Source organism: Dryas octopetala, chromosome 8 (genome assembly GCF_963921425.1).
Source record: "Dryas octopetala chromosome 8, drDryOcto1.1, whole genome shotgun sequence".
Classification (NCBI taxonomy): domain Eukaryota; kingdom Viridiplantae; phylum Streptophyta; class Magnoliopsida; order Rosales; family Rosaceae; genus Dryas; species Dryas octopetala.
Genome location: NC_141373.1, coordinates 15,370,012 through 15,380,108, shown reverse-complemented (window position 1 = coordinate 15,380,108; position 10,097 = coordinate 15,370,012). Strand labels below are relative to the sequence as shown.

General features: G+C 36.0%; 1 protein-coding gene across 7 annotated transcripts; it reads right to left on the bottom strand.

The window, feature by feature from the left end:
* Window positions 1–3,099: 3,099 nt before the first annotated feature.
* On the bottom strand, window positions 3,100–5,577 carry LOC147277564 (small ribosomal subunit protein bS16m/bS16c-like). Of its 7 annotated transcripts, none has more exons than XR_015123792.1 (5): window positions 5,268–5,577; window positions 4,853–4,898; window positions 3,821–4,230; window positions 3,633–3,689; window positions 3,100–3,362 (listed from the first exon to the last, which is right to left on the bottom strand). XR_015123792.1 is itself a non-coding variant. In XM_086253546.1 (3 exons), the coding sequence occupies exons 1-3, from the start codon at window positions 5,398–5,400 to the stop codon at window positions 4,008–4,010; spliced, it is 402 nt and encodes a 133-aa protein (XP_086109672.1). In that variant the 5' UTR covers window positions 5,401–5,577; the 3' UTR covers window positions 3,604–4,007. The 7 variants fall into 7 exon arrangements, 1 of the variants encoding a protein (XP_086109672.1); XR_015123793.1 differs by having other exon boundaries at window positions 3,100–3,355; XR_015123790.1 differs by having other exon boundaries at window positions 3,633–4,230.
* Between the last annotated feature and the right edge of the window lie 4,520 nt (window positions 5,578–10,097).

Genomic DNA, 10,097 nt, shown 5'->3' with positions numbered 1-10,097 from the left:
ATTGTCTTGATTGTAAATCCTTTTAAGATGATCCCACATCTCCTTAGCAGTGTGAAAGGAACGCAGATTGATAACAAGATGAGGATCCAAGGAGCTTAAGATCCAGCTAATGATTTTGGCATCACGAGACTCCCATTGAGCAATCTGAGTAGCATCTGTCCCTGCCGTTGGTTTGACAGTAAACCCATCAAGATGTCCCCATAGTTCCTTCCCTTTGACAAACATACGAAAATGAAACTCCAAAGAAAAATAATTCTTTCCATTCAATTTAATAGGCAAAATTTCTAATTTTTCTGACATTGTAAGACAAATAAAACTCAAAAGAAATGTCAGAATACACAAATAATCAGAAACTTAAACAAACACCAGACACCACAGATACTACTATGATGTATTCCAACGAAGAAAGCCTAGAACCTTCTCTAAATCAGACAAGCTCTGATACCATGTTAAAATGATTTTCAAAATATATTTATGTTTCTTTCCTTAGAACAATGCTATCCTTATATACAGGATCATTCTATTACAATGATTATTTACTTCTTCAAAACTATAGCTATAAACTCCCTAATATTGAGTATTTACAAATGAATGCTATAATTACATATAACAGTTGTAGTATCCTTGCTGATATCGCTAGTAAAGGCTCAATCCCATAGTTCAAGCAATCAACTCAATCATCTCTGAAACTTCTGATTTCCTCAATTATAGGGTCAATTCCTTGATTCAGGAAAGCACCATAATCAGCTCTAACACGGTCCTCTCCCATGAGGTTTGGTCCTCAAGTCTTCTTCTTGGTCTTCTTATCCTACATCACAACTAAGCAAAACCACAAAGTATAAACTCACAAGGGAAAGGAACATAAGTTAAAAAGGAATTTTGTTTGGTCAAAGTTGAACATAAGCAAAACCATATTTTGGAGTTATAAACATGCCATAATCGAAGTTATAATTAATATAAGTGAAAACATACCTTTTGATTATTACCATAAATCTGCAGCAATAAAGGAGAAAATGAAAAATATGAAAGAAGCTCCATATATCACCAAAAAACAAAGTAGCATATCATAACTTTCAACTTGTGGTATAGACTCAAACAACAAGATAATATTTAACACTAAATAAAATTTGAAGTTGGATATATTAGTGATACCAAAGGAATACAACTAACAAGATAATATTTAACACTAACAATATAATAATAAATAAGGTGAACAATCAGAATACAATGAACTTAAAAAATAAATGGAATTGATACCAAAGAAATGACCAAAAGTGGCTGTAGATACTCTAGGGTTTGATTTGGGGGTTTTTTATTCATCCACAATCGGAATCATACATGTGCACCAATGGAAGAGCCATAATGAGAGAAGGAAAACCTGATGAAGATCGCTGGAATTCGCTGCCCATATCGCCGAAAACGACGGAGGAGGGTCGCGGCTGTTAGGGTTTCGAACCACCACGTGTGGCGGCTGAATGGGCTAGGTATTTACACCATTGAACTCAACTCACCCATGGGAAGATTTCAGGACCAACTCAATGGCAAGAGGTCGTCAGAATTAGTGACCCATCGGAGAAGAAAGCTGGATCAGGTTCGGTTTGAATCCATGTTTTCATTGGGTTGTTAAGCAAACAAAAGGCAGGGATAGAGAGAGGAGGAAGAGACTAGTTGATTGGGGTCCATGTCGCCAGCGTTGACTGCTAGACGGTGATGAGATGGCCGGAGAGGGCTCATGGCAGAGGAGAGAGAAGATAGAGAAACAGAAAGTGGTGTGCGTCTGCTTCTGAAGGCAAATGAGAAAAAAATATGCTGAAGTTAGGTTTTTATAGTAAAACTCTATCTGACGAATTTACAAAATTGCCCTTTAACTTAAAATACCCGAAACTTGATGGTCATAGCTCTGTTTCACGTCTTCTTCGTGTCTACGCTCTCGTAGTCCCGAACCCTATCCAACTAGACCAAAACTCATTTAAAATCTAAATATTTAATTTTGTCAAATTAAAACCTTAAACCAATTTAATTATAAAAGCATTTCTTTTTAAAACAAAAAAATTTTATAAATTCATAGAAAAATAATTTTAATGAAATATTTTATAAATTCATCTCTAAACCCAAAATGTCAATTGTCACTTTTTCAACTTTAGTTTCAAAGAAAAGAGGTCTTGTGCACAACCACCATTATAAATTTAGTTTGGGTTAGGGGTGGGAAAAGAGAAATTATCCCACTAATTTTCCAATTTGGTTACTATGTTTATGGAGCTACCAAAAAATCAACTATCTTATAAATTAGTGTGTTGTAAAGCAATTATTATCTCCATCATAAACATAATAATCACTAACAATAAGTATTAGTGACCACCTCATTTGTCAATAGGCACCCTCTCATCTATGGGTGCAAAAAATAGAGGCCTTTGGCCATTTTTGTTGTAGTGTAATGATGGAATTGACAACTCTGAATAGGCTAAAGGCTAAAATTTCCTCAATGACAAATTGCAACTCATTTTGTCTTTTATGCTCTTGTTTCTTTTTTCTTTTAATTTGCAACTAACAGGTTATTAAGAGTTGGTCTTTTGTAATTCTGAGGAAAGCAGCTACTTACAAATTTAAAGTCTGAGAGTTTGTTTCTTTTTTTGTAATTCTGAGGAAAGCAGCTACTTATTGAGGTTATTCAGAGTTTGTTTCTTTTTTTTTTTACCAAAGTTGTTGTAGTAGTGATCGAGCCTAATTTTGTTTATTTCAATATGAACACCAAAAACATAGTTAATTAATTTGTTGATTCCCAACTGAGCATATGTATCAGACCCACCAATACAATATGTGGACCATGAAATTAACTTGCAACCTTTTAACAGTACATAATATGCATTTAAAATCTGTCTCAATTCAAAGTTTAAATCCGTATAAGAAGGTTAGCCCTTCCACCGTATGTACTACTAATTAGCACTTATGAGTTCTGAACACATACTATACCACATAATTAAATAGCACACTTAATTATCAAACAAACTTTGAGGAGGAGAAAATGGCTTGCCCAATAGACTAATATAGATTAATTTAATAAAAATAAAAGATGAATTATGATCTTAATACAAAAGGGTAAGGTATGATTCATTCTAGATGAACTCTCTTCAAATTACAAGCAAGCAAATAAATACAAGAGAAGTAAATATGAGTACTACTACTGCCTCCTCATCAAAATTGCTATCAAGGTTCACAATTCCAAGTTATCCAAATTTAATGATTCACCATATCAACTATCAACAAAAGGGCAGTGGGGGTGCAGGGTATGATGCTGTGCCATTGGATGAGCCTACGCCCCTCACCAGAAAGACCACTTAATTTTTTTATTTGCCATCTGCCAACTAGAAACTCCAAAATATCAGCGTAATCCTTAGCAGTATACTGTAAATACTTCAAGCCACCGGGTCACAGTGGAGAAATATTCAAAAAGATTATCATCTTGACCATTGTACACCAATTGGGTAGGCCATGAAATAGTGTTTTAACATTTTATAATTCTTTCTTGTCTATCATACTGTGATATATTTATTGACTGGCTAAAAGTTTTTAAAGCTTCCCAATGTCTAGTCAATGCAAAATGTTAAAAAAAAAAAATGACAAATGCATTGCACCTTAGTCCAGCAGTTTGCAGAGTTTTCCTATAATTCCAAAATTCCCAAGTGTCTACTCTGAAAAGTCACTAAAACATAAATGTTTAGACATAACAAAATTCCCAAGTGTCTACTCTGAAAAGTATCACTAAAACATAAATGTTTAGACATAACAAAATTCCCAAGTGTCTACTCTAAAGTTTTATTACCTATTTTCCCCTTTTTATCACCAGCAATTGGGGGTCATCAAAAGCATTTTTTCTGCAGTATATGAGCAACTTGCAGAGATGATTATCTAACCAAGAGTTCACTTCTCCTGCAGCAGTCTGATCTTCTTGGTGGACCTACACAAGGCATCAGAATCTTTGAACTTCTGAGAGAACAGCTCTCTCATATTCACATTTCATTTTCTTCAGTATTTTCGACGTCTTTCACTTGATCGCCATTAGCCGGCTCCTCAGGAGTCAAGATCCGCCCACTCAAAGGATGTACAGGCTGTGTGTCACGTGGTCCGCCCTTACGCCCCATTGCTATCATTGGTGGTGGAGGTAACAGCCCTGCCCTGAAAAGAATGTGCTGCACAGGATCTGAAGGCTGAGCTCCAACAGATAGCCAATACCTGCAGAAAGAGCAAAAGAAATTAGAGTAGATAATACTTCATTTGAAAACACAAGAAACCTTAGCAACCATTTACTACTCTACCAAAATAAAATTATAAAAATTCTGCTAAATCAATTGTTCTCCTCTCTCACTAAGCACATAAAGAACAGAATAACAATCTCCTAGGAAAAGTTGTTTCAACCTCCTCAAAATTTTAAAATTCCATTAAGTAACTTCACTGTAAAGTAGCCTCAGAATTACAAAAGGCAAAAGGTGATTTAGATAGCAGTGAGCACATAGGCTCCTCAATTATAGACTCTCCCAACGTCTGGCCATCATCATCAAGGGTCTAGATTTACACACATTACATGTGCCACCTTCCAATTTTAGCAAGAATGTAAGACTTTACAGCTTAACAGTAACTGTGAAGTGATAATTTGTATATACATGGGATGAACAACAAAACATATAATCAATTCATAGAGCTGAAGATTGAAAGTCTTATATGCCATCACATGATAACTTTCCGAAGCAAATAAAAAACAATGAAACTGTAATGATTCAATTAGTAATCCAAAGGTACAATTCACCAAGAATGAAAGTGAAACATACAAATTGAAGCAATGAAGAAAGTCACTTACTTGACTCTTTCAAAGCTCAGACCCATTCGTTTACCACCATCTTGGCCTGTACAAAAATATTCACATTGTAGACAATTAGCATATCACAAATCATATACCAGATGATGAAAAAATAACCATTTTCTTTGGATTCAGATTCAAAAAGTGGCAAATATAAATTTTCCAATCATTTCTTGGCAACCAAAAATTATCAAATTCATTGAACATTTTACCAGCTTCCACAGCCATTGCAATTTTGATCATCACAATTCATCAAACTAAGCTCTACCAATAACGATAAAACAAAATAATGATACATTTCTTTAGCAACCATTAATAAAACCCAGTAAGAAACCAACAAAGAAATAAAAATAGCCACAAATTCCCACCCGCGCGCACACACACACACACACACACATATAAAGCGAGAGAAAACCTGGCAAGGGATTGTAGTAGCCTAGGACTTCGAGGTGCTTGCCATCTCGAGGAGATCGGCTATCGGCGGCCATGACCCGATAGAACGGCTTGTTTTTGCATCCGAACCTCGCTAATCGGATCCTGACCACCATTTTCTTAGCTCTACCAAAATCAGAGAGATGGAGGTGAGACAGAGAGCAGCGACGGCCAGTGAGCAGCGAGCGACGCCGGTGAGACAGAGAGAGGGATGCGACGAGAGAGAGTGAACGGTGAGAGAGAGAGAGAGAGAGAGAGAGAGAGAGAGAGTGGCTGGAAAGAGAGCGGCTGGAGCCTGGATGAAGGGGACTGACCGACGTTTTAGTGTTTTTACACTTTTAATCTTTTTTTTTTTTTTTTTTGGAAAAAATGAGTTTTAAAATTTTAATCTTTTAAAGTTGTAGACTTGTAGTAATTTAATTTTGGAGTATTAAAAATTTAATTAAACAAATTAACACATATATAAACTAATTTAATTAAATCTTATACTACTTTACTCTATACCCTAAACTCTCTAAACCTTAAACCCTTCTCTTACACATGAAGCAAAGCGCAATATCCATAATTTTCCTTTTAAATAATTTCATACTAGAAGAAGGTATAAACCGTATAGTATATTTCTTTTTGTCTAGAAAGAAAAAAAGAAAGAAACAATAAAGTCCTTTTAAAACGTTTGTCCTTCTAAAAAACTCAAAATCAGTAAGTATAAGATAACAGTAGACAAAAACAAGGATATAAGATAACAATTTTCCAAAAAAAAAAATTAATGACGAATTTTTTTAAAAAAAATAGCAATTATTAAGAATTAAGTTTGTAATTAAATATATAATTGTATTTAGTTTTTTGAAAATATTTTTATTTATGAAACTAAGAATTAGTCTTTAAATAAAAAAATAATTTAGAAAAACTAATATAAACGGGTTGGCCCAACCCAAGACGAGCTTGTGTCGGGCCGGCCCAACATGATAGAAAACCTTGGCCCTGTGATGGCCGATCTACTTGATTTTGATTTTGCACCCATCAACCGCACATTCACTTTTACTCATTGTATCACCATCACACGAACTCCGACCATACTACCCTAAGTCCTTGTAGCCAAGGCATTAGAACCTCAGTGACCGAGAGGTGTTTCTTCCTCGGTCCACGGTCGCTTGACCGAAAGTCAGTTTCGCGCAATTCTATCATTTGTACGCTCAGCCTACGGCCATGTATTGGCATGCCTAACACAAATTTAAAGGACGTTAGTTTTCTTGATTTGCGGCCTAGTTGACACATGGCTATAGAAATTTTGAGGCAAAAAACTCACAATCCTTTTTTCTTGGTGGTTGGGATAATGATGCCTCTTTAGTTTCAACCCACGGTACCATATCAGGAGTTACCCAATGGAATAACCACGAACTCGATCTCACCGCTCAAGACCCTTAACTGTAGCATAGGCCCTCTGCCGCAACTCTAATGCCAGTTCTCCATCACCAACCAGCTACTGCAACTTTTGGTTCATCTTCTCTGACAAAAATATATACTTAAAATTATTAATATAAGGATTAATCATAACTCTTATAAATTATTTAAATAATTTTTAAATATTTGTAAAACTTACATTCAATTGCTCAGAGTTGCTATCAATATAAGGGCGACCATCCTCGTGTTGGCGCTGATGGGTATAATCAAAAAATTTTATCTCATCAGAGAGATGACCATATTCTTTCTCCTATTGAGATGCACAACAATAACATAAAAATATATTAAATATATGCAAATTAATACAAGTGTACTTAGAAACTATATCCAGCAACAAAAGAAATACACTATGAAAAGAAGCAGTAAGGTCTATTTCACATTTTCATTACTTAGTGCAAGATAAGCAAAGGAAAAGATACGAAAAGGCTACAAGTATAAATAGAGGAAAGAATACATGATTGAAAAAAGTTTGAATCATGCATCAATTTGAAATCAAATAACCGATAATTTGAATCATTAATGAAATCATACTTACATTGGAAAACACAATTGACTAAAAATAGTGAGCATGTGAAAAATCAATAAAATTGCTCAAGTTGTCAAGCTATTTAAACATCTATACGAATCTGCTCAACTGAAACTAACATACTTATACTTTTACTACTATCACGCAAAATCATTGCCACTATCAAATAGTAACAACATTGTTATTGTTTGACAATAACTATTAGTAACTACTAGCAAAAAAAAAAGACAATAATTATCAGAAACAATTATTGCTACTGTTCAAACGTAGACAAGTGTAACTCCATAAGCTTTAATTTTATGTTATATGTTTATTACTAATTTTGACATGTTATTGTATGTAAGAAAAACACATAACATAGGTCTATAATTTATGGGCGATTTTTTTGTAGTTAATGGTTGTCACTGTCCAACAATAATTATATGGGCAAACTGCAATTTAATACCTCAAGTTTGCCTTCGATTGCAAGTTGGTACCTCCAGTTTAATATTCAACGATTCAATACCCCCCAACTTCATTTTTTTGGCAAATAAAGACCTCCGTCTAAACCTCTTTACGTGGTGACTTAGTGCACATGTGGCGTATCGCTGGATGCCAAATGGCTGGACAAGAATGCTTCCCGCCCAAATGAGCCACATCAGACCTGACTCCTTTTCTTCCCTCCAAAACCCTTAGACACTTGGACTGACACAGTGCCACCTCAGATTAAAAATAATAAAAAATTAAAAAAAGACAAATTTTTTTTAAAGTCCCACCTACCTGCAACCAATTTGAAAGAAGATGCCCGTTGCAAAGCTTCTTGTCCGCTCTGTTTCGTCTCTCTTCCTCAAAATCATGCTCCCATTATTGACTTGTGCCTCCCAACCATCTATTTAAATTACCTAGCCATCTTCAAAATAATCACAAAGTTGGGTGTGTAGCAGAGGAGCCCCTTTGAGATTCTGAGTATGTTGCGCCGACAAGAGTCGTACAATCCAGACAATGGCCTTGGTTGAAGGCTGGGTTTTTTCTGTACTTTTTCTCCAATCAAGATTGGGTTTTGGTAATTTATATGGTTTGACTAATTTTTATGGTTTATCCTAACAAGGTTGGGTGTTTTTATAAACCCAATTCAGAGGAAATGGAGTATGCAGCATGTAGATGTGGAGACAGACCTGAGGTGATAACATCGTGGACAGACTTGAATCCTACGAGGAGGTTTATACGTTGCCCTAGATATATATGAAGTAGGTGATGGGAAGGGTTGACCTATGAAATCCAATTTGTTCCCCTCTATTTTTCATACTCATTGATTTTTGTAGTTGATTTTTTATTGTAGCAAAGAGGAGGATGCCAGCACTAGGTTTGGTAGGATCCACCCATGTGTGATCGTGCTAAGGCTATCATACTGGGGTTGTTGAGGAAGTTGTCAAATGCAGAAAAAGAAATGAGAATGGTTGGACGAAGAGGATTCATGTACTGGGCTATGTTGGTGCTTCTATGGCTGCTTTGTTGGGGGCTATATGTGAGATGCGGTTAATCTTCATCAACAAAGTCATCCCCTCCAGCCTTTGGATTTGGAGCTGTATCAGTATGTGTATAAACATCCTCACCCTCAGAGGCTTGGGGCACTTGATTACCTTGATCACCCTTAATGTCTCCCATGTCCTCAAGACCACCACTGAAGTCACCAAACTCATGGTGTGTGTCTCTTTCTACACCAACTTCAGGCTCTCTCTCTTCATTTGCTAATGCAGCATCAATGTCTCTCTCTCCAATCTCTGGAGCAGGTTCAGGCTCTCTCACTTGAGCAGTTGGAGAACCTGCAGTCTCTCTCTCATCTGTATGAACAAGTTCAATGTACATCATTGCCTTAGATTGGTGCCTTGGTTGCACCTGATGCTTTTGTTGGCGCTCAACTTCATCATCACATGTTATTTCCTTAAGGACCACAGTGCATGACAGCTTATATAAGGAGTCCACATATGCCTTGTGCTTTTCCAATGCTTCTTCAGGGGTTAAGTGTGCAAAAAAGAGTTCAATTGTGCCAACTTCCTCAGTCATAAACCTACACATCCTTTGCACATCATCATCACATAGTATCCTTGCCAACCCTTGTGAGAATAGTTGGTTTGGCTCCTTATAATAGTATCCCACAAAAGTGCCAGTATACCCTAGATGCTCTGCCATATATCATCAATGGTTGTTAAACTTACTAAATCATTATCTAAATAATCGAACCACTTGATTTTGACCCCTATGTAATCATTAGTTTCTATTTTACCATCATGAGCCACACAAATTGAGAAATTTGATGGAGATGATGCAATATTAACAATAAAAAGACAGTCAATAAAATATGTGCTTAATTGCATAAATGAATGGCTACACCAATTCAGAGAATAACAATACAATTTATGCTCAAAGTTATGATTTTGGAAACAATTTTGTGCATCACGTGGTCAGCACATGCACTTTAAGGTTAGGACTGCAAGACTACTTCCACATATTTTCCCACCCATTTTCTTGGACCACCAAATAGTTTCTATATGCCTTTCACTCACCAACAACCAGTCACGCATTTCACATGGTTCAACTTACAGTATCAGACTGGTAGATTCCCTAAAACTACTACTCCATTACTACTTTATTCATACACTAGCAGACAAGCACATGCACCTTACACAACAAATAAAAAAGTCTTTTCACCCGTCCCCATATACAAACCTTTACTCAAACACAGACCAGAACTCATATTCAGAGAAACCCATATTTTTTCAACACAGACCCAAGCCTTTACTCTCACCTTATAAAACCCGCAAAACCCATATTTTTTCAACACAGACC

Bases quoted from the DNA above. Each gene is read 5' to 3' on its own strand.
- LOC147277564 (XM_086253546.1), bottom strand. From the start codon at position 5,400: ATGGTGGTCAGGATCCGATTAGCGAGGTTCGGATGCAAAAACAAGCCG. The intron at 4,899-5,267 runs GTTTTCTCTCGC...ATTTTTGTACAG, and splicing joins CTACTACAATCCCTTGCCAG to GCCAAGATGGTGGTAAACGA. The intron at 4,231-4,852 runs GTAAGTGACTTT...CTCTTTCTGCAG, and splicing joins CTGAGCTTTGAAAGAGTCAA to GTATTGGCTATCTGTTGGAG.